This window comes from Melanostigma gelatinosum (assembly GCF_949748355.1).
Source record: "Melanostigma gelatinosum genome assembly, chromosome: 6".
Lineage (NCBI taxonomy): Eukaryota > Metazoa > Chordata > Actinopteri > Perciformes > Zoarcidae > Melanostigma > Melanostigma gelatinosum.
Genome location: NC_136639.1, coordinates 27,762,899 through 27,785,410, shown reverse-complemented (window position 1 = coordinate 27,785,410; position 22,512 = coordinate 27,762,899). Strand labels below are relative to the sequence as shown.

Below are 22,512 nucleotides of genomic sequence, written 5' to 3'. Positions count from 1 at the left end.
GTCGTATGTGTACAGATTGTAAAGCCCTGAGGAGAATTTGTGATTTTGGGCTATAAAAAATAAATTGAATTGAAAAATTGAATTATCCAAATGTCTTCATCGTTCTAAAACTATAACACAACAAATGTTGACGAGGACTCATTTTCACTCCTGCTTCCTAAAGGAGGCTACAGCTGTCTGGTGTTCCTGTTTTGAAGTTACGTTACATACTTAGGTAGGAATTACCTACAACAGCACGACTGATCTCCAATCGAGGATCCCCAACGATGTCGTGTAACTGAAGTCTTCAATACTCTGAACTGCATATTAGGTCAACAGAAGAACATTTACTCCATTAGATTATAGCATAATAGTAGTCGTGGTATAGTTACATAGAACCACCTCCCATGAGAATGTGAGGGCGGACATAGATTTACACAGTAATAAATAACGAGTGCTGCAGGGATGATGTATGTTTGTAGGCCAACCCAGATGTCAGAAGCCAATCGGATTCTTTCATTCGTTTTTGGGTAATTTTAGAAAATAATCTCTGTGGCAAACAAACACGTTTTCTTCAGCAAAATAATCTTCACAAAGTGAACGGCACTTTTATGATTTTTGAAGCGTGAATAGTCTGGGTTAGGCTTTAACCCAACCACACAACACGGTCACATGACTTCACGTCTCCACCACTAAGCTGAAGGAGGACTAGTGTCCTAGTGGGGACGCTTAGTCGTCTCATTTACACTCTCGATAGAAACCACCTTCTTTAAGACGCGTAAAAGCTTCTAAATTCACCAGAGGGGTATTTACTGACCTATTTTATATATCGTGGAACAAAAGGTTTATTAAAGTATCTTCAGCATGTGTTGAACACAGACAAACAAGCATTCAAAAACCCAGCAGCTGCACTCTGGATGGGAGACGGAGGGAAGTGTAACAGCCAGGATGCTTCAGAGACGTTAGTGCTCATCCTGCTGCAGCAAATAAAATGAAGTGTTAACAAGAGAGCGGCGACACGGTAGACACGAGTGATCTGCAGATCCAATAGGTGAGGCAGAATGATCAATACGTCATTGATCATGGAAACGTGTTCTGCTGCTGGTTACTTGGATGTGTGAGCTTCACCGTACAGAACGGTACATGTGCAGAGTGACACTAGAAGTCTGCTATCCAGCAGCATCTGTGACATCACATCGAACTCAAAGTTATCAACCTCCAAGATCAGACTCTTATGATTATTGTTCAGAGCAGAGTATTTCTTACATGTCTTCAAATATCTCTGGAGGGGAACTTTAAAACGTGGCAGTGATTGATGGATTGTAAGTGAGAAACAAAGACAACAGTTAAAACCATTTTTATTTGAGAGTTGACCTCTGATTTTGGGCTATTATTTACATCATTGTATTCTTTGTTTTGAGTTCTGGGGTGCATGTTAGTCCCGCAGCTGCGTATATGGCAAAGTCCACCGAGATAAAGAAACAAAAATAGAAAAAGCTGTGGGCTGACTGCAGAGTCACACCCTGGAGAGTGACAGCTGGGAGCTTGTTGAGTGACATCGTACACAGTATTCTACCTGTACAATAATAGTGCTACTATTCACATTCATCTGTACAATAATCATATTTACAGTGATCACATTAGGGAAAGAGCCAGTACCTGAGGAGTTAGTTCAGTAATTAGCTTCACTCATATCCGTGGTGAAATGAAGCGCACCCCACCAACGGCAGCCTAAACAACACGGAGAACACGGAGCTGTGGCCGGGGTCAGGTGCCACGCGTTGAAGCACAGCCACTTTAAAGCCGCTTGTCATTTTAGCCGATGTAACTGGACTGTAGGCGACAACAAGACCAGTCGGATGAGGACCACGTGCAGGCTGGCTTCACTCCAGAACAACAGTATGAATACTAGAATAGCGTTCGTGATTTAAACACAGAACCTGCCTCTACATACATGTGAAACAGGTTTCAAATGCTTTGTTCAACTTATTGTTGAGGCTGGTAGCAAAGAGCAGATAAGATCCCCAGCAGATTACGGTAGTTTACGTGAGCCCCGCCTGAGTCACTACCGTGCAGCAGTGCTAGGTAGCGAGAGTTGCTAAACGGTAGTTTCGTCAAAAGAAACACTCCTCGTAGATACGCAGGTGAGCTGGCATGCTTTAACAAAAGACAGGAAGCTATGAACAAAAGATGAGGTCACTAACGTGCTCCGAGCCAGCACCCTTCATCTTCCCCGGTGATCCACAAACTATACATGGAAACATATTGGGCAATTCAAATACCATTTGACAGCACATCAGATCAAACACCATGAATAAACACACCACACATGTGCAGCATTCCTCCCAAGCATGAAACACCAACCAATAAATAAGAAAGGAACACGAATGCATTAAATAACAATCAGTCTCAGTTTTAGATCACGTTCATGTGATCCACTTATAAGTTAAACAGTCAAGAGTCCATTTAAAAAAAGATCTGAAATGCTGGGCTCCTGCTGCGAGTCCTCTCACCAGCGTCAGCGCTTCAGCCAACGACCCAACTGATCTGCACACCAGTGCTCTCTGCAGCCACAACTCAACCAAACACCGGTTTTCTTTGGACCCTTTTCACTGATCACCCATTCCACACAAAATCATATCAAACAGGGAACACGTTTCAAGTGAAAGCGCTGCGTTTCTTTTCCATTTCTTTGATCGGATCTGCGAGATCTCACTGTGTTGTGAAGTGCCGCGGACCAGCAGGGTAACAACAAGCAGGCGTACATGAAGGAGCTTTGGATTTGGTACTTTCCAGCAGCTTTGTGTCATCGGTAAAGTTCGGGGCTGGCTGCAGAGCTAAGCCTTGTAGCAGTTGCCCTGCGTGGTGAGTGCCAGCTGGCCGTTGGGTGCCACCTCATTGGCCTCGTCCTCCAGTAAGCCGGACACGTCGGCGTTGGGGATGCTGTCGTGGTAGCTGCTGAAGCTGATGTTGTCCTCTTTCAGTTCAATGGTCCAGAAGGGGGCGTTGAGCTTGCGGTTCTGGTACTCTCTGTAGGTGTACACGCCTCCGACAAAGCCCAGCAGCACCAGCACCACCAGAATAATGACGGCCAGGATGATGATGTTGAACTGCGTCCAGGAGACTTCCGTCAGGGCCGCTGTGGTGTTGTCAGTGGGGCTGCTCAGACTGGTCAACAAGGCCTGTGTGGTGGCAGCGGTGCTCAGTGCGGTGCTGGTGTTGCTGCTGGACGTGGAGGCCGGGACGCCTCTTGCTGTGGCGGAGGTCAAAGTGGTGCTGGTGGTGGTCGTGGACGGGGAAGATGTACTCGAGGTGGGGGCCTCCAATGTGGTCGTATCTGCTGGTGTGGGAAGGAGCCGGGGTGCTGAGGAGAGAAAAGCATGCGTGAACATCATGCTTCACAACCCTCATAGGAAGGCCTGAGACTACTGAACATGAAGCAGAATGCTGGTTTGCAAAGTAACTAGTGACACCTTGTGGCAAAAAGACATAACTATCAATTTCTATTTAAGATAATAATAATAATAATAATAATAATAATAATAATAATTACAAGCTTTATTTCTACAGCGCCGTGCAAAATCAGAGTTACAAAGAGCCTCACGAAAACATTACGTCATACACAGAAACTGTATGCAAAATAAAAACGGGTTTTAAGAAGTGATCAAACATAAAAGAACTACATTAAAAACTAAGGTTTTTAAAAGCGCTTTAAACTGAGGCGCTGACTCAGCGTGTGTTCCAGTAGTGCTGATGGTAAAAGCAGGTTCCCCTCTTTGTGAGGCTGGTCCGTGGAACCTTGAACAGGGCTTGATGTTCTGTTGGGAGTAGTCCCCGAGGACGGTCCTGGTCAATAGATCAACTGCACGAGTTAGTCGTTATCGTTATTTTGACAGATCTATGAAAAGCATTACATTGTTGTAGAAAGTGGACTCTGTGTCGGTGTTACAGGAGAGTAAATACGGAGTGATTGAGGACTCGTTACTTTTGCCTGATCCACTCACATGGGTTGTTGTCGTCGTTATTTTTATTAGTTCTTATTTTCTAATATTTCAGTATTTGTGAAAGTACTGATAGTTTTGCTCTTAAGAGAGGAAAGGGCCGTTCACAACTGTCTCTTTTTACTACAGTCGTATTCTGAACTCTTAATGACAGCAGCTTCTTAGCTCTGTGTAGGGGTGCGTCATCGACGTCTCGCTGGCAAAAGGTCTTTTGCTTCTTTCACAAAAATCGGAGCCAGAACCAGCACACAATGTTCCTTCTTTTACTGCTCTGAGCTCCAACAACACCTCACGCAAAGATCTATGGATTCTAGTCTGTAGGCCGGCATGTGTGCCAATCAAACAACAGTTAGAATCAGTCCACGATGGTCTTCACATACTTATATTTCCTCACAAAGGATATGCAAATGTGACGCATATAGAGAAGATATGAAGTATGAAATCATACATTGTGCTTTGCTCTTACTTGGGCGGGTGCAGTTATGTGCTGGGGCGTCCCCTATGAAGCCCGGAGCACAGCGCTGGCACTGGGGCCCGGTGGTGGTGTTGATGCAGCGGAGGCACAGGCCGGTGTCGGGGTGACAGAGCTGGGGGGGGCCCTGAGGATCTGCGTTCCCACTGCAGTCACACGGAACACAAAGCCCAGACGCTTTGTAGAAGCCGGCGCTGCACTGGTCACACTGTGGGCCGCCGTACCGAGGAAGGCACTGGTCACACGCTGGGGAGCCACTGGGATCTGCACAGGAACAGGCAAAGACCCGCATGAGACCAGACCATCGGACCCGAGCACTGCTCATGACGGAGCTACAAGGGAGGCCTTGAAGAGACTTTCACCAGCGCGACCATAAGCGGCGCATTGTTAGAGTTGTGGTGGACACGAGATTATATGAATAAATATACGCTGCTGCGGTCCAGTGAAGGAAGTCCCTGATGGTTCCTTCTCTTCTAGATTATTCATCTACATTCTTGTGCAAGAGATTGCAAAAAAAGACAACATACCAATAATTTAAAAAAAACAATATAATAAATATTTAGTTGAGAAGAAGTAACATCAACACCAGTGCAAAATAGAGGAGTGAGATCAATGTGGCAAAATAAGAACATTACAACATGAAAATAAAAACCTGAGTAAAAACATATTTAAGAAGAAAGGGCCTGATAGAATAACAAGATAAAGTTAATACAAAATGAGTTCACTTTAGTTCAATGGTTCAAAGAGTTTAAATGTTCGATTCCAGCATTTAGTTTGAAACGTGCACGCTCTTCTCTTTGATCAGGCGATCCCAGATGCAGCAGCTAACACCAGGTGGCTCAGGATGCGTGTGTGTGGATCTGGGAGAGATCTCAGAGTCTCCACACCAGCGTCCCCGTGTTTGCTCTGTAGATCTCAGGTCATGGCATACCCTGGCCCTACACCAGAACACTGAGGCTGGACTGATGGGGTGAGCACTACACGTTATTTGAAAAGAGAATACATCCAGATGGGTACCAGATTTAAGGAAAAGCCTAAAAAGGTGAATGGAGAACCGTAGCAAATACAGATGCTTCCACATGTTGCTGGAGGAATGGGTCAGTTATTCTCGTCGCCTTTCTCCTGGAATGAGTCATTTCTATCCTGATGAGAGGTCTTCACATGGCAGCACTGAATGCTGTGATGAGTGACAATGCTGTGAATCATAACATGCACTTTCACATCATATTGACTGTTCATTCTGTCTCAGTCTGCAAGTGTTGCATTATGTGTGTTGTGGTCTCATTGGGTTTATTATTCTATGTTTTTTTACTGTGTCCTCATGTCTGGAGCACTGCACCAAACTAATGTCCCCGTGTGGGAATACCTCCACAGGACCCACACCACCTCAACTACCCTGTTAATACAAGGAAGCAGCTGGATGATGAGGGTTATAGCTCCCATAGGAAAGCCTTCTCCTGTCAAGCAGCTCGACTTTTGAAGGCCCTTATATCGAGGTCAAAACAAGACATAGCCACCTCACGTGGATTAGGGAAACCAGTGCCCCCTCCTGGAGCCTTGCCCGGCAGAGAAGCCTGGCTGGGGCCATGTGACTGCGTTGTATTCCAGCACTGTACTGGCTTCTCCTGATCAGCTTGAGTTAACCTCTGCTGAGGCTTCAAAGGCAGCCAGCCTGCTGGGTTATGTAACCAGGAGGAAACGTGATCTGACCCGCATGCTCACCATCATCCTCCACTTCTCCCCGTCTGACACACTCACAGAGAGTGAACGACAAATTAAAACCTGGATGCAAATATTTGCTGAACCTGAGGCTGAACCTCAGGGCCCAGCCGTCCCACACCACTGAGTAACGGTGCAATCACACATGGATGATTTAACATGTGTGACCCACATTCTGAACTGGTGCAATGCTCCAGTTCACCTCTGTGTGTGTCGGTGTGGAGGGTGATTTATCTACTGCAACAGGCCTCATCAGCACGTTTGGAAAGCTGTGTTCCGGTGTGAAGCATCGTGGCATCGTGGCACTGCTGCCAGGACAACCTCTACTGTAAAACACCCGTCACAGCCACACACACTATTGACATACGAGCAGCATGTTTCTGATCATTTCCTCCAGCGCAGCTCTACAGTGCTACTGTCTAAACAGAGGCCGTGATGCTGCCCATCCCCCGGTCTGGCACTGAAACGGCCCAGCTGTGCTCGTGCTGTCCCAGCTCAGCTCAGGCTGGTTTGTGGACCTTCCCCTCCCTCCCACGTCACACAACCTCCACTGCGGCCCCTGGCAGGGGCAAAGATAACCTGACAGCCTAAGTGCAATAATACGTGTTGCCATGCAGGCCGCTGCAGACGGCGGGTCGTCACATGACATGCTGTTAATGATTGGTCCAGAAAGGGGGAAGGGCGAGGTGAGAGGAGGAGCCGAGCGGAGCGAGATCAGTGATGCAATGCTGAATGGAAATCTCAATTGACAGTTTGCAAAACGGGTTGAGAGCAGTTAGACGTGGATCAGCTGTGATCTGAGCCACGGTGTGATGTTTGAGCCAGGTGACGTCAACATGGTGCAACATGGCATCACCCCGTACGCACAAACACACCAGGTATCACAATGATCAGCTGGGTTACCTGCTTTGGTGTCCTGTCCTCTAGCAAAACAGTATGGAGCAAGTGTCCCCTTGCGGGATGAGTAAAGTATCTATAGCTTTGATCTAGAGCTGAAACAATGAGTCAATCAACAGAATATCAATTAGCAAATACTTTGATCATCGAACAATGTCAAACTGTTTCTTTTTGCAGCTTTTCCAACGTAATGATTCGCTGCGTGTCTCAGTTTAGAGCACTGTAAATCAATGCTGCGTCGCTGGGTTTTGGACAAAACAGGCAATTTGAAGAAAATCACTTTGGGCTCTGGAGAACTGATAAGTGTCATAATCACTTTCCAATGTGTTAAAGACCAAACTATTAATCAATAATCAAGAAAATAATGCTTAATTGCACCAGATCGGCACCTTCGGGTTTTCGTGAGATCAGCATTTGGGCTCTTAATATATTACATGAGAACATTTTTAAAGTTTTTGATATTTTATAGACAAATATTTGATCTCTATAATAAAAAGGTAGAATGAATAATGAGAATAAGCAGTGGTTCCCATTTCGTACAGAGTAATCAGAAAGCCTAATGAAGTTCACGTGAACACTAGGAACTGGGTTACCTGATAACTGGGTCATCTTTGGGTGTAGAAATACAACTGGTGCGTAGATTTGATCCGATGTGTGTGGCTTAATAGAAACCATAGCGTCAACAAAGATAACTGGTTGACACGTACGGACACCAGACCAGTAAATGAGCCGTGTGCAGAGAAGCATCTCACACACAGCCGGTGGAAGCTTGAAGTGGAGGGAGCATGGTGGGCATGTTCTCACCAAGAGAAAGAGTTGGACTACAAACCAACGACACAACATGGTCACATGACTCCACGTCTCCACCGCTAAGCTAAAGGTGGACTCGCATTCGAGTGAGGACATTTAGTCGTCTCATTCAGACTCTTGATGGAAACCTGAACTTGTTAGCGACCACTTTTTAAAAAAGTATCTACAGACGTATTTTGAGAAGAAAACATGAATATCTCTCCAGCTTGTGTTAACCACAGACCTTATTTCAGTCATTTACACTAAAACACATTCAAAAAACTCAGACTGGAGGTGGTAAAACGCTGACTCATCTCTGGGTGTTCATGACTTAATGCTGTACAACTCAATGAAGGATTCCTGTCCAAACACCACATCTCCTCAGAAGGATGTTTCCAATCTATGTGTACAATTAAACAGCGACGCCGGTTGCTATTGACGGCTGAATGGCGCGTCACGTTCACCAAGGAATTGTGAAATGACACGATGTCTCCTTTCCTTTGGTAGAAGATGGTCCAGTTCAGTTAGGAACCTTCCGAAGAAAAGAACTCCCGTGGATTCTAGTGTCTGCTGTGACATGAATCCATCATACCTCACAGCACACGCCCATGCTGTACCAACACGTTTTTTAAGCTCCTTTGGGACCTCAAGCATGAAAGTGGACCAGCCGCATCCCTTCATGGTTAGTTGAGCGGTTTTGAAATGAAATGTGAGGCTGAACTGAGGTGGTTTATGAATGTGGTAGTGACTGGAGTTCAACCCAGATCTCAGCCCAACAGAGACGTGTGGGTGTGTTGTGTAAGTAGGGCAGCAGCAGCCTGCAGGTGACACAAGTGGAAGGAAGGTGCCCGTTAGTCTGGGAACAGAGATTGAAAGAACTCCAGTTCACGGTTCTGGATTATTTATTACTTCTTGCAATAGCTTGAACACAACTTCTGAAACATGGCCCCACTTTGTTGAAGACCTCTAAACACATACAACAGAATATCTCACATCTCCTACAAAAGCAAACACTTCATTCTACATGAAGTAAACTACATGAACTCTTCTACAAATTAAATCTTTGCATAACAACTGAACAGCGACGTGATAAAGGTAAACTATTGTTTCCACATGCTGTCCGAGTATAAAACACTGTTATCCATTTCATTTGTAGCGTGTTGTAAATATAAACTATGAACACAAATTCATGCTCACAAACTCATAACAGTATCAGATAAACTGACTTTAACTGAAGAGGACATGAACATAGTTCCTGTATTGTACTGTAAACTGAATACAGTATATTTTCCTCACTATCCTCTAATTCTCTCTCCAAGATTGGCCTCCATTGTTTTTCACACCACAAAGCAAACCTCAATCCTATTTATAGTGTTGAAGCGTTAGTGTTGTGTTTGGAAAACAACACACGCATGGTTTCAGTTTTGATGATGTGTCTAATGCAGATCACTGTGTGTAGTTATTGTTCCTAACTTAGTGTAAAGCAGACGTGTTTCTGGTTTAGCACACCTGCCAGTAGAAATGCAAACATCTGTAATAGAATCAGTTTATTTCACAGTCTGTGTTTTCAAGTCACTCTGAACAAATGGGGTCAATGAAGCACATCTGACATGAACTCTGTGGTCTGACTGGACTTTACACACTGTAAATCTGATTGGTTGGGTCAATCACATGTTTCCTGATCGGATTGTCTTATTTCACAGTTTGTGGATTGGAAGGGACTCCAGGTACACAAATGTACATTTATACGCACAAGCACTGAACAAGTGAGTTCTTCATCATGTCACCCGTTTAAAAGAAAAGTAATCATTTAAATATACTTATTTGCTTTCTGGCAGGGTGTAAGATGAGAGGATTGATAAAACACATGTCCATTAATATAAACCACAGCAAGCAGCTGAGCTTAGCTGGAAGCAGAGACACAGCCTGATAACAAGACCCACCTCCCAGGCATGGCAAACAGCTTTCTGATCATGTCGTAAACCAGCTGTTTTTTGGTTGTTTGCGCTGCATTACAACGTGATTTGAAGAGTACGTTTAATTGTGATATTTATTTATCTTATATTGACATTGAAATATCAAGAACAGGATTTGTACGAACGGTGTTCCTGTCTGACGGCGTCGGAGAAGCGTTGCACATGTTATGGTTGAGAATGCGTTTCATTTGCAACCGAGCGTCTTGGTGTTTGGAGCTACGCTACGCTAACCTAAAGGTAGACGTAAATGTAATGCGTTTCAATGTATTTGTTCCTTAATTTCATTGTCTTCCGTCTCGATCACAGTGACGTGGTGGTTCATTTTTACACTTTATCTTCCATCTTTATCTTCTGACCTGTTTTACTGCTGGACCAGTTATGCTCGTGAGAACGGCCCACACGCCATGCGCCAACACTCAGAAAGTGGCCGCAGCGCTTGGTCTTACATCTCAAAATTGTTTCAGGCATGACTGTCACAAACACTGATAAAAGCACTATAAACAGGAATTCACAAAGAAGGACAATTCATTTTTAGATGCTTTGGAAAGCGAAGCTTCAGAGTCCTCGAGTAACCTAAGTGGCATGTCTTTGCAGTGCGGGAGGAAGACGGAGAACTCTGAGAAACCCCAAGGTAACACAGGAAGAACCACAGAGTAGCACAGGGGGCGGAGCTTAGTCAACTCCCTGATTGGTGTGTGGTTGTGAGCACTGACCGGTGTGACAGGTGCCATTGGAGGTGGAGTTGGAGCAGGGACATGGTGCACAGGCAGCGGTCAGGGCGGCTCCGGGGTCGCGGTAGGAACCAGGCAGACACTCCTCACAGTTGGATCCCTCACAGGTCAGACACGCTCCTGGAGGATAACGGTCACACGTGGTTAGAGGGATATGGTACACAACACAGAAAGTGGGAGACGTTGGTTGTATAGCTCTTCATCTTTGCTTGGTCACTGACACGTCATGCCACAGTACGTTTGTTTTATTGTTTTTGTGCTGGTGGGGCTAATAGCAGAAACATTGCATTTCATATCAAAGTACAAGCTCCTCTATGAATCAGCTTTACCTGGCATTCATCAGGCTGACCTCATTTTTGTATATCGCTTCACGCTGCTGTGTTTCATGGCACACAGCAGAATTGTCTCAAGATAGAAAGCATTGCTATAGCAGTACAAAGAAAGCAACCACAGCACATTATAGCGATCACTTCAGAGGATAATCACACTGAGTGGGCAGGATCAGATTTTGAAGGAAGGCCGACTCCTGATCAAAATGTTTGTGTGAATGCACATCATTTCCTGCTCATCTTGTTACTCATTCTAACCTTTACTTGATCACGGAATCATGTTGGGACTTTTTAAAAGAGAGGCCAGAGTACAGCACAACAAAACAGAAGAAGACAAACAAAAAAAACTGACTTTCAGAAGTCAGAGAGGCAAAATAAAGGAAAAGCTAGTTACATTTACATGTGTCTACATGTATATATATATACACACACATGTTATTTATATAATAATGGCAGCACAAATAAAAGAGTAAAAGTTCAAATGATTTAAAATCACATTTAGTGTCCTCGACAGAAAGCTGCTCACTTATCTTTGCTTGGCGTTTCATTTTAGCACATTTGTAGGAGAACACTAACTGTAAAGAAAGATTTAGAAGACGTGATTATTTCAGACATGCAGAGGAGGTGGAAATACTTTATTAGGCCCGATTTTGATTCGCAAATCTTCTGTTTTTGAAACTTAACGATGGTGCATTCAACAAAAAAAACTTGAAATTCCCACAATAAAGCCATTAATTGTTACTATTATAAATATGAGTGTAGCTGTTTGAAGCTGTCTGTGGTTGAGCCTCCACGATAACAACCACAGGTTACAGACGTGACCAAAGCTGTCCAGACTGCAGAGCTTGCTAAATCTTTGCATAACTTTGGTTTCTACCATGAGCTGTGGGAGAGTCTTCCACCCGTGCATTCACCAGTGTCAACAGAGGAGCCGACGATAAGTTGAATCAGCTGCTGATGAAGGACCAGTCATGAGCAATAACACGACTCCTGCTGATAAATGATGGGTTTTCTGAGAGGAATGAGACCAAATTTAACTTTCTGTTCATTATGATAAATTGCAGCCACATGGACGTCAGGCTTTAAACAAGTGCACTCAAGGTTCAGAGGTGAATAACTTATCGTAAAAAGAAAAGAAATATGTTCTTGATGATGAACTGCTTTTATCTCTGCATTCTGTTATTCAGCCTTTATACATTTTTTCAGCTGAAAACAAGCCGTCTCTGTCCCCGTCATGTCCGTCTGTGGTCCACAGTGTTTGGGACGCTGTATAATTAGGGTGTAAGTGGGGAAGGCCAAGGTGAGTCTTTAAAGGGAGCCAACGTAATCCACAGCACTGGGAGCACTGAGCCCCACTCCATCTGCCCTGCATTATAATGGAACGCACCCCCAGCCTGACTGCATGGAGGGGAGCAGTAATCCTCCTTCACATGTGATGAGAAGGATAAATCCACCTTAAAGCACACAAATCAGACTGAACATTGGGTTTGTGATATTCTACATGTCATGGTGCGTCTGCTGCTGATTCAGCATGTTTCCTGGTCTCCTCAGGTTCCTTCTTCCTCATTCCACAGTAAGTCTTTACCAGAGACAAACCGGAGGGTTTGTGTGCTGCCAAAGTCTCTAATTAAACCCGTCAGTGCATCAGTGGCGTCAACTTGCACAAAACTCAGAGGTACATGAATGGAGAACTTCATGAACATTTCCTTTTTGGACTGTTAAGCTTCAGCTTTCTCATGCAGAGCCCATTTGCAAAGGAACTGCATGCTGAAAGGAGCAGATACAGATAAAGGTAGTGGAGCAAAAACACTGTCCCCTGACATGTAGAAGTATGAAGTATGAAGGAGCATCAAATGAAAAATACTCATGTTAAAGGATGTATACAGTGTACTGCAAGGGTTCATATCATGCTCATACTTGTATTTTGGGTTTCTACTTCTTGTTTGGGCGACTGAGCTTAAATTGAGGACACATGTTAAAGGTAATGTGTATGTTTCCTACTGGAGCATTATCCTTTTATCTATACATCCTTATTAATCCTGTGAACTGTGGAACACATTCAAACAGACTCACCGGACTGTGGATGGCAAGAGTTGGTGTGGTTCTGACACTGGCAGAGCCGGCAGCCAGTGCTGCTGAAGTGGAAGAAACCCGGGTGGCATTCGTCACACTTTGGTCCGTACACTCCCGTCTTGCACACGCAGATCCCCGAGCTGAACGGGGCGGAACAGAAGAGAAGCAATCAGACAACACAGGCCCACAACATTTCAGAACTCCAAGCCAGAGCTGTGATGATGGCATCGGATGTCCACACCTGACTTCCTGTAGGTTCTCCTATTCACCCGTCTGCGTTCTAGAACTCTGTTCCAGGTCTAAAGCATGTGGGGAGCACCTTACATCACTTACACTTCAGAGCCATCCACACTGCTCACACCGATGTGTGTCCAGCACCACACTGTATACAGCCCGCTTCCCCTTGTGTTTCTTCAATGTGTCTTTTTGTCTGTAAAGGATCGGTCTACCAACACCACCAAAAACATGAGCTCACCGATGATTGTGAGTGTTTCCCTCCAAAAACAATGTTGCAAAGTTACATGATGGATAATACACAAACCACGCCGTGCAGTTTTCCTTTGTACTTTATAGAGAAGAAATACAGCCCATTAACCACAGCATGCATCCTGATCAGATGGCTTCCTCAGTAGCTCAAGGCCTGGAGACAGACTACAGTGTTGAAAAGGTGCAAACGCATCAGTCTCTCCACGATGCATACGTAATATTTACTCATCTCAATTCTAACAATGAAAGTGAGCAATCTGTGGAATTGCTCCTCCAGTATAGCGACGGCAGCTGAATGACGTGGAGAATAATCCACCATCTGTGTCATTTAAAGCGACAGGAAGAAAGACGCTCCAGTGATTTCAACACACACTAACTAAAAGTGCAGACTGCTTTTATGCCAGTCTTTCACGCGTTTGTGTTAGTTCACGAGCAGTTGTTAGCTAGCCGTCTAAACTATTACCGTTTTAACTAAACCGCATTTCTGTCAGTTCCCACCATAGTCTCTTTCTTATAATACAATATATAGTGAATCAAATCTCTTGAATCGGTGTGTTGCATTATGTGGAGCGGGTCGTCTTCCAATCTAAAGATCGGCAGTTTGATCCCCAGCTCCTCCGGTTCATGTCCATCTGTCCCCTCAGACTCCTCCCGAGGGCCGTGCTGTGCCGTCGGCTCTGAACGGGTGTGATGGGGGTTAGAACTAGAGTCCTGATGGGCAGCTGGTACCATGCGTGGCAGCCCGTTCATCAGCGTGAATGGCTGAATGATGACATGATGTACAGTTCAAAGCGCTTCGAGTGGTCCGAAGACTAGAAAGGCCGATATTTGCTTTTTGCACGTATGTCGATATTGCTGTATGTCGGCTGACAACGAGAAATTGCTGCACAAAAATGACAATCTAGGTTTTAAATAATTGTCACGTATATAATTTATGAACAGAGCCAGGCGATTTTTACACTGCAAATTGTAAGTATGTATTTTTGTGTACACAAAACACCAACTACGGTCCATATCAAGATTGTTATGCATTTGCTCTGTGTGCATCTCTGTGTCCGTCCATAGTTATTCACACATACAGCCTAATATCCTTTGTGCTCGTGTGTGACCGTAAGCTCACGGACCTCGTGTTTGCAGTGACACTCTTTAAAACAAGTTGAATGAACTGTTTTACACCGTCACCGACTGCTGACTCCTCACTTCTCTCAGCCGGCCAGTAAGGGCTGCAAGTGATCAACAACTGCTTCAGTTTGGACAAGCAAGACGGCCGTATGGATCCAAATGAGTGCATCAGATGTGAGAGATGTGTCTGATACGCTTGCGGTCTAGAAGAGCGGTTACACGGTCGTGGTTCGTAGTCATTTCATCAGACAGAGCAGTGCATGTTGCAGACACACCTGGCGGACATCTGCACTGAGTTCACTCATTTTGTTTGTAGTTTAAAAAAACCTTCTCTGGTGAAATATATTTCTATTTTGTTACACTCTCAAATATGGATGAGTATCATTATCAGCATTTCAATTCATGTGTTTTACATAACAGTACGAGTGCTCTCAGAATGCTCCAGAACTGTTCAATCCAATACACACTTAAATAACTGTTTCATTGGCTAGTGTGTGTTCCTCAGGTTGGATCTGAACTCTCATCACCCTGTTTCTGGCTGTTAAACCCACTACACGCATGCTCATTTATACATGAGGGGATAGTGAGTTGCAGTGAGGCTTCAGTTCTCAGTGAGAACCCATCCACGGTTCTCTGATATTCAAGGTAATCTCCGAGGAAGAGTACAGCACTAAACCAAGCCTGGTCAGCCCTCGAACACCCAGACAATGGACTCAAACATAATCTGAAGACAACAACGTCAAAACAATTGAAGCTAATCAAGAGTGACTGGGAGCACTTTCCATGAGCGTGTGCGTGGGTCCACATACAATCTGGGCTTTGTTAAAACAACTGCTGCACTTAATGCAAATGAAGAGGCCGGCGGCGATGCTCAGTGGGGCGTGGGCCTGCTGGGGATCAACAGTCCCCTTTCTTCCAGCGACACACACACACACACACACACACACACACCATCAACAATCTCCACATGCAGCATCATGACCCTAATGCAATGCAGTCAGTCAGAGACAGAACGTCCAACGGTCACAGCAATAACTCCACTCGCTGCCAGTGAAAGATGAAACAATCCCTTCTTCGTCCCGCAGTGGGGACATTTGTTCTCTGCATGTGACCCATCCCTAGTACATCTCGGGAGCAGTGAGAAGCGCCCGGGAGGCAGTTAGGGGTTTAGTGTCTTGCTCAGGGACACTTCGGCACAGCACATGTAGTAACAGAGGAGCCAACCGCCAACCTTGCGGTTACCGGACAGCCCTCTCTACCCCGTGGTCGCCCCATAAAGTGCTTGATTCCAAAAAAGCCATGGACCATGGTAACATTAGATTCAGTGTGTGCAACTGCAGATGAGTATCTAACAGGGAGGTCTTGAGACCAGATCAGTTTAGCAATATTGATCAGCATGCATTTCATTTTGCCTATTCTTTTTTTCACAAAATTCTAAAAGAAGTAACAAAGAAAAGGACATCTTGGGCATCAGAAATTTTGCTGGATTTTTTTAAATTTTTGATATTTAAAATCCTCTGTTGTCTTATCTATTCAGAGTCGGGGGGACTGAAGCCGATCCGACATTGGACGATGGCAGGGTTCACCCTGGACAGTCCTCCAGACTGTCACAGGGCTGACACATGGAGACACACAACCAGTCACACGTGACTGTCTTTGGACTGTGGGAGGAAGCAGGAGGACCCGGCCCCTCTATTACGTGGTTGGGACCTGAACCCGGCAGATGGATCTGAGAAGAGCCCTTATTGGAATATGACGGTGATTGGATGAACCATCTGTCAATCAAACTCTTGCCAAGCCACTCGGGAGAAGACAAAATACATTTTTCCCATGAAAATAAAAATCCATAAGTGTCGTCATTTGTTTTCCTTTCAGTGAAGAAATATATACACATATATATGGATATATATATATATATATAAATAAAGCTATTGCTTCCTCTAAGCTACACTGTTCAGGAGCTGCCAACTAACAGTCGCCTCTTCTTGTCATTTCAAGACACGCGTCTGTTTGTTAGGGATATGCTCACGGAATATTATCGTTTATTTTTTTTTAAATAAAGGGGCCAACGTAGTCTGGACACCTTAACATCGCCATCTTTGTTGACAACTAGAAGCCTTTTGTGAAAAAGGCAGAATGGTGCAGGAAGATGCAACGCGTCAGCCGCTTGTAGCTGTTTGCAGCTGCACCGGTGTCGACCTCACTTATCTCGGGCTGCGCTCCAAAGCCCACCAGGCACAGCGCCGCTGTGACAGATGGCCGGGGTTTCTTCACCAGGCTAGTGTGATAACAACAGAACACTCCACATGTTCCAGTGGAACCAAGTAGCTAAGCACATGACCTGGCTACAGTTACAGTCACTGCACAGTCTCACACACACTGGCAGGAATGATGACGTGCAGCGTCATTCTAATAGTAAGAATAATGTCATAGTACTGACGCCGTCTATAATGCATACTTGTTTCTATTACGTGCTGACACAACTGATCTTCAATCAACAGCATTTCAACACCTTCAACCACACACTGCCTCGAGGAGTGTATAATATGGATAAAATCCCCCAATATGCACTTGTTACACACTTGTTTTAATACTGATGTGTTCAGGCTTTCATGCAGGAAATGAGTGTACACCAAATCATGCAGCCCAATCGGTCATCTGTGTCTTCAAAGCCTTCATATTAGTCTGTGAGCAGCTCAGAAATGAGGCTGTTTCTCTTCAGAAGTTTGTCATCTAATATGCAGCCAGCAAACCCAGCAGGTCCACTGTCGCCCCAGTGGAGGGGGAGGACAGATCCTTCTCACCCATCAGTAATCCTGCTGTTCATTTGGGCCGTCCTGGTCAGGCGGAGGGGGTTGTTATTGTTTTGGAGTGATTTCCCTGCACTGGCCCAGCCACTCTGCATCAGATGTACATGTTAAGTAGGTCAGTATTACTCGGATGACAAAGCTTAGCCCCATTCGCCGGCTGCCGCGGGACCGCTGGCCGTCGGCTACAACATGTGTCGGATCACAGCAGACGGTCACAAACATCCTCCGTGCAAAAGGGAAGTGATCACCGGTTACATTAAAGAATCAGAAGTACACCGAGCAGGTTTAGTTGCATTGCTGGGTGTGCGGTCACATCCCGACAGGGCGTGTTCAGCAACACAGCAGCAGGACGGGATCTCTTCTCCGCTATCCTGGCTCCAGCTCTGCATGCACAGACACGTCCACAGAGGCTTCAGTTGTCACATTCCAAGTCATGTAGTCAACAGAGAAATCTGCTTTGTCTTCTAGTTTGCGTGTCATCATTATATAATGGGCTTATGGGCGGAGCTTGGTGAAACATCAAATACAGTGCATTGTTGACGTGACACTGAAAAACTACAATGATGGTTCTTCAAACGATCAAATCTAAAGGTTTGGGAAAAAGGCTCGTTTAACATCTTAACCAGAGTCAGAGGTTACGGCTGATATTACAAGGCAGTGATGAAAAATACAATCGTGACTGAAAAAGATCTGCTCAGTTTCATCTCTCTTCATCCAGTACGAGCTTAGCCTAGCTCAGCACACTGACTGGAAGCAACAGAGAACTGCTGAGTGGATTTAACTCTTCCTACATTTTTAAACCGGTTTGATTTACATGTCGTATCATGTGTGCCATTTACAAATACATTCAAGAGTCCGTTGGGTTTTGTTGACAGTAGTTACAACAAAGCTGAAAGCTAGCATCCCTTCTGTGTGACGCTGCAGTCAGTCACTGCTTGTTGGACATTAAATAGATCTCGTGTCAACTACTCAAACCTTTCAGTGTCTTTTCAGTTCATAGAAGTTCTCTTTTGTTCATCACTTTTTTGACGTGTAATATTGGTGTTCTGTGTGAAAGTTTTCATGACAAAAACAATAGCTCAGAATATAAATGCATGAATGAAAACAGATACTGCTGCTTCACAGTTTAAAACTGCAAACCAGTACTCGTACTACTGTTCAGCTAATCAGACAGACACTGGGAGTAAAAACACATTGATGGCAATGATACAGTGACACATGATGCAGAAACATCTGCACCCAAAATCAATATTTCATTACAGTCTGATGCCTTCCAAAGCACATTGTAAAAAGGAATGCCTGACAGGCAATGCCCACAGGAGCTGACCCAAATACAGCGCGGACACACGTCAAATTAAGTGGTTAATAGAGCTCTTCTGTCAAATATCGACTAGACCCAACGGTGTGTGTCCATTTCACATCACATGGTTTGCAGAAGAACTGCAGGCAGAAGGAGAGGAGAAATCTCATTAGGGTTGTTTATTCATTCATTCATTCATTCATTCATTCATTCATTCATAGGGATAATGCTCATGAATTATCAAGACATCAGGCTTTTTAAGGTTGAAATTCTAAAATGTGTTAAATTTAATATTCAGAGCACATCCATTGCCTCCACACGTCTCTCAACGCTGCGATAGCTGAGCCAGCAGCTAGAAGCTAACAGCGCTAACAATGCAAACAACAACAACAACAACAGGGCTGACTGAGGGAAGAGAGATTACCTGAGGGGGAACCGGAGGGCTGGTCATCAGCTGTGACGGCCGCATGAGAGCAGTGCAGAGCAGAGCAGTGCAGAGCAGAACAGTGTAGAGCAGTGCAGAGCAGAACAGTGTAGAGCAGTGCAGAGCAGAACAGTGTAGAGCAGTGTAGAGCAGAACAGTGTAGAGCAGAACAGTGTAGAGCAGTGCAGAGCAGAGCAGTGCAGTGTAGAGCAGAGCAGTGTAGAGCAGTGCAGAGCAGAACAGTGTAGAGCAGTGTAGAGCAGAACAGTGTAGAGCAGAACAGTGTAGAGCAGTGCAGTGCAGAGCAGAACAGTGTAGAGCAGTGCAGAGCAGAACAGTGTAGAGCAGTGCAGAGCAGAACAGTGTAGAGCAGTGTAGAGCAGAACAGTGTAGAGCAGAACAGTGTAGAGCAGTGCAGTGTAGAGCAGTGCAGTGTAGAGCAGTGCAGAACAGTGTAGAGCAGTGCAGAGCAGAACAGTGCAGAGCAGTGTAGAGCAGAACAGTGCAGAGCAGTGTAGAGCAGAACAGTGTAGAGCAGTGTAGAGCAGAACAGTGCAGAGCAGTGTAGAGCAGAACAGTGCAGAGCAGTGTAGAGCAGAGCAGTGCAGAGCAGAGCAGTGTAGAGCAGTGCAGAGCAGTGTAGAGCAGAGGCAATGCAGAGCAGTGTAGAGCAGAGCAGTGCAGTGTAGAGCAGAGCAGTGTAGAGCAGAGCAGTGTAGAGCAGTGCAGAGCAGTGCAGAGCAGTGTAGAGCAGAGCAGTGCAGAGCAGTGTAGAGCAGAGCAGTGCAGAGCAGTGCAGAGCAGTGTAGAGCAGAGGCAATGCAGAGCAGTGTAGAGCAGAGCAGTGCAGTGTAGAGCAGAGCAGTGTAGAGCAGAGGCAATGAGCTCACCAGTGTGGCCAGCCACTTTAGCCATTAACAAACCAGGAAGAAGTTGTGATCACAACACACAAGGAGGGAGAGACTTCATCCTCTGCTCAGGTAAACATTACTGCAATCTACTGGAACAAAGATAATAGTAGTTTGTTGCTTTACAAATGCTCTACATATGGAGTTTACGACCTTTAACAAAGTACTGGACGACCATGAAATGATGTGCATGGTCCCCAGAAGATGAATCCTAATGACTTGGTTGACTTTACATCAAGCTCCAACATCTGGGAAAACTGACAATGTGTCCAATACGTGAAACATCAGCATGGTTACATTGTCATTCATAGCATCTTAGTATGCGGAGGTTAGCATTTAGCTTAGCATCTCTGTGCCTGGGTGAAGCGCCACACATTCACCTGCTAGCATGACTGTAGCCTCTTAATGCTGTTTTTATTTGTTGATCTTGATTTTATTGTCGTGTGAAGTACTTTGAACATCTGTTTTAACAGTATAGTACACTATTATAGTATATACCGTAAATACATTATTATTTTTCACAGGTGCATTATATGTGCAGGTGATTGATAGTTTAGCAAAGAACACACACAGGCTTTTAGATTTGAATGATGTGTCTAATGTAGTTAAGCGTGTAGTTATTTGCAGAAAGTGTTTTAGGATTTCAAACGTCGTGTAAAGCAGCTGATGTGTTGATGGTTCAGCATCCCTCATCGATGGATGAGCGGCATGAGTTTCAATAACGGTGTCACATGTACCATTTTTTGCGTCTTGGCAATTACAGTAACTGTTAAGTGTATTCATAGAACAAGCCTGTCTTTGCCAGATGCTCAGTACATTCCCTCTGTGGCACAGGTCACGTCATGATCAGCCACTCCAGTGAACGCTGAGATCATCAACAACCTGAAATAAGCTCCTTTGTCCAACTGGTCCAAATGTAAAGTGGGTTTTATTGATAAGTAAATCAAGTCTGATCTATGGTTTGAGGATCTTCCATAGGCCATCTCTACTTGTATGATATAGCTGAATGAGTATGCACAATATCTCCACTAGAGAGGTTCTTGCTCTTTGATTCTGACGTTAACGTTGATGTTTTAGATCGCTGAAAATAAGTATTCTGGAAATATCTCCTTGTGATGTCACGTTAGGGCTGGGCGATAAATCGATTTAATCGATTAATTCGAATGTGTGCTTTAAGGCGATGTGTTTTATTGAAAATCGAGAAAATCGCCCCCACCCCTCCCCCCCGTTGGGTTCCCGTAGTAGAGTGCGCGCGCATTGTTTACAAACTAAAACAATGGCGGCCAGCAGCTTCACTGCTGGCCGCCGCCGCCGCCACCTCACAACGACAACCCAGCATTTTGGAGACATTCACCAACTGTACTCCGCATGAGAAGAAGAGTGCCCGGTGGAAAGCCATCACGGATGCAGTCGCGATGTATATCGCAAAAGATATGGTGCCCATATACACCGTGGAAAAGCCGGGGTTTATTCACCGTCTCAAAGCTTTGGACCCCAGGTACGTGCTACCAAGCCGTAAACATTTTTCTGACGTTGCCTTGCCTCGGCTGTACAATAGTACACGCCAAAGGATCTCTGCGGAGCTGGAGGGGATGTCATTCTACTCCGCAACAACTGACCTGTGGTCCAGCAGGTTGACCCAGACACCGATCCACTTGACTGGTGGAAGCGTCACCAACTTAACTTTCCAAGGCTAAGTACTTTAGCAAAGAAATACCTCTCTGTGCCAGCTACAAGTGCCCCCTCTGAGAGGCTTTTCAGTGTGTGGGGGGGGCATTGTTACATGCCACCGTGCATGCCTGAAGCCAGAGGTAGTAGACAGGCTTGTCTTCCTGGCAAAAAATATTTAGAAAAAACATGCACTACTGTTTAATACTGTTGGTTATGTTGTGAATGCACTTGATTTTGTTTACATGCACTTATTTACTGTGCAAAATATGTTATGTTGATGTTAGATCAGATGTTGCACTTTTGAAAATGTGAATGTTAAAGGGTCATATACATTTTATTTCATGCTGTGTTTGTATCAGTGTATTCAGTTAGAAAAGCTTACTGTAAAAAGTTACATTTGCACAGTTGTTTACAATGGAAGGCTACTATTTAATGCCATTTAATGTTATGTTTAATTTAATTTTATATTTAAATGATTCAGGCAAACAAAAGAGTGACCAAATACTTTTTGTATACTACAGGCACCTTTCTACAATGTTCAGGTTTTGTTTGCACTTTATTTTTATCAACCTACTTGGGAAAATCATCACAAAATAAAAGAAAAAATTGTTTTCAACAGCTTCTGTCATCTGCAAAAAATTTTGGGGGAAAAAAATCGATTTAAATCGTGAATCGGATTTTTTGTAAAAAAATCGGAGATTTTTTTTTTAGGCCATATCGCCCAGCCCTATGTCACGTCATCTATATTTGGCCAGCTATCCAGAAGAATGCACCACCACACAACAACAGCCACTTCACAATGCAAGGGGCAGTCTGAACAGCTCA

General features: G+C 44.7%; 1 protein-coding gene across 1 annotated transcript in view; it reads right to left on the bottom strand.

Annotated features, from left to right (window-relative positions):
- Positions 1-1,320: 1,320 nt before the first annotated feature.
- Positions 1,321-22,512, bottom strand: part of LOC306779111 (multiple epidermal growth factor-like domains protein 9) — a 30,526-nt gene continuing 9,334 nt past the window's right edge. The window contains exons 3-6 of the mRNA XM_079270893.1: positions 12,967-13,106; positions 10,547-10,684; positions 4,429-4,716; positions 1,321-3,343 (exon numbers count right to left, since the gene is read on the bottom strand). Coding sequence (XP_079127019.1) covers positions 2,817-3,343; positions 4,429-4,716; positions 10,547-10,684; positions 12,967-13,106 — 1,093 coding nt within the window. The 3' untranslated portion in view covers positions 1,321-2,816. The remainder of the gene's footprint in view (positions 3,344-4,428; positions 4,717-10,546; positions 10,685-12,966; positions 13,107-22,512) is intronic.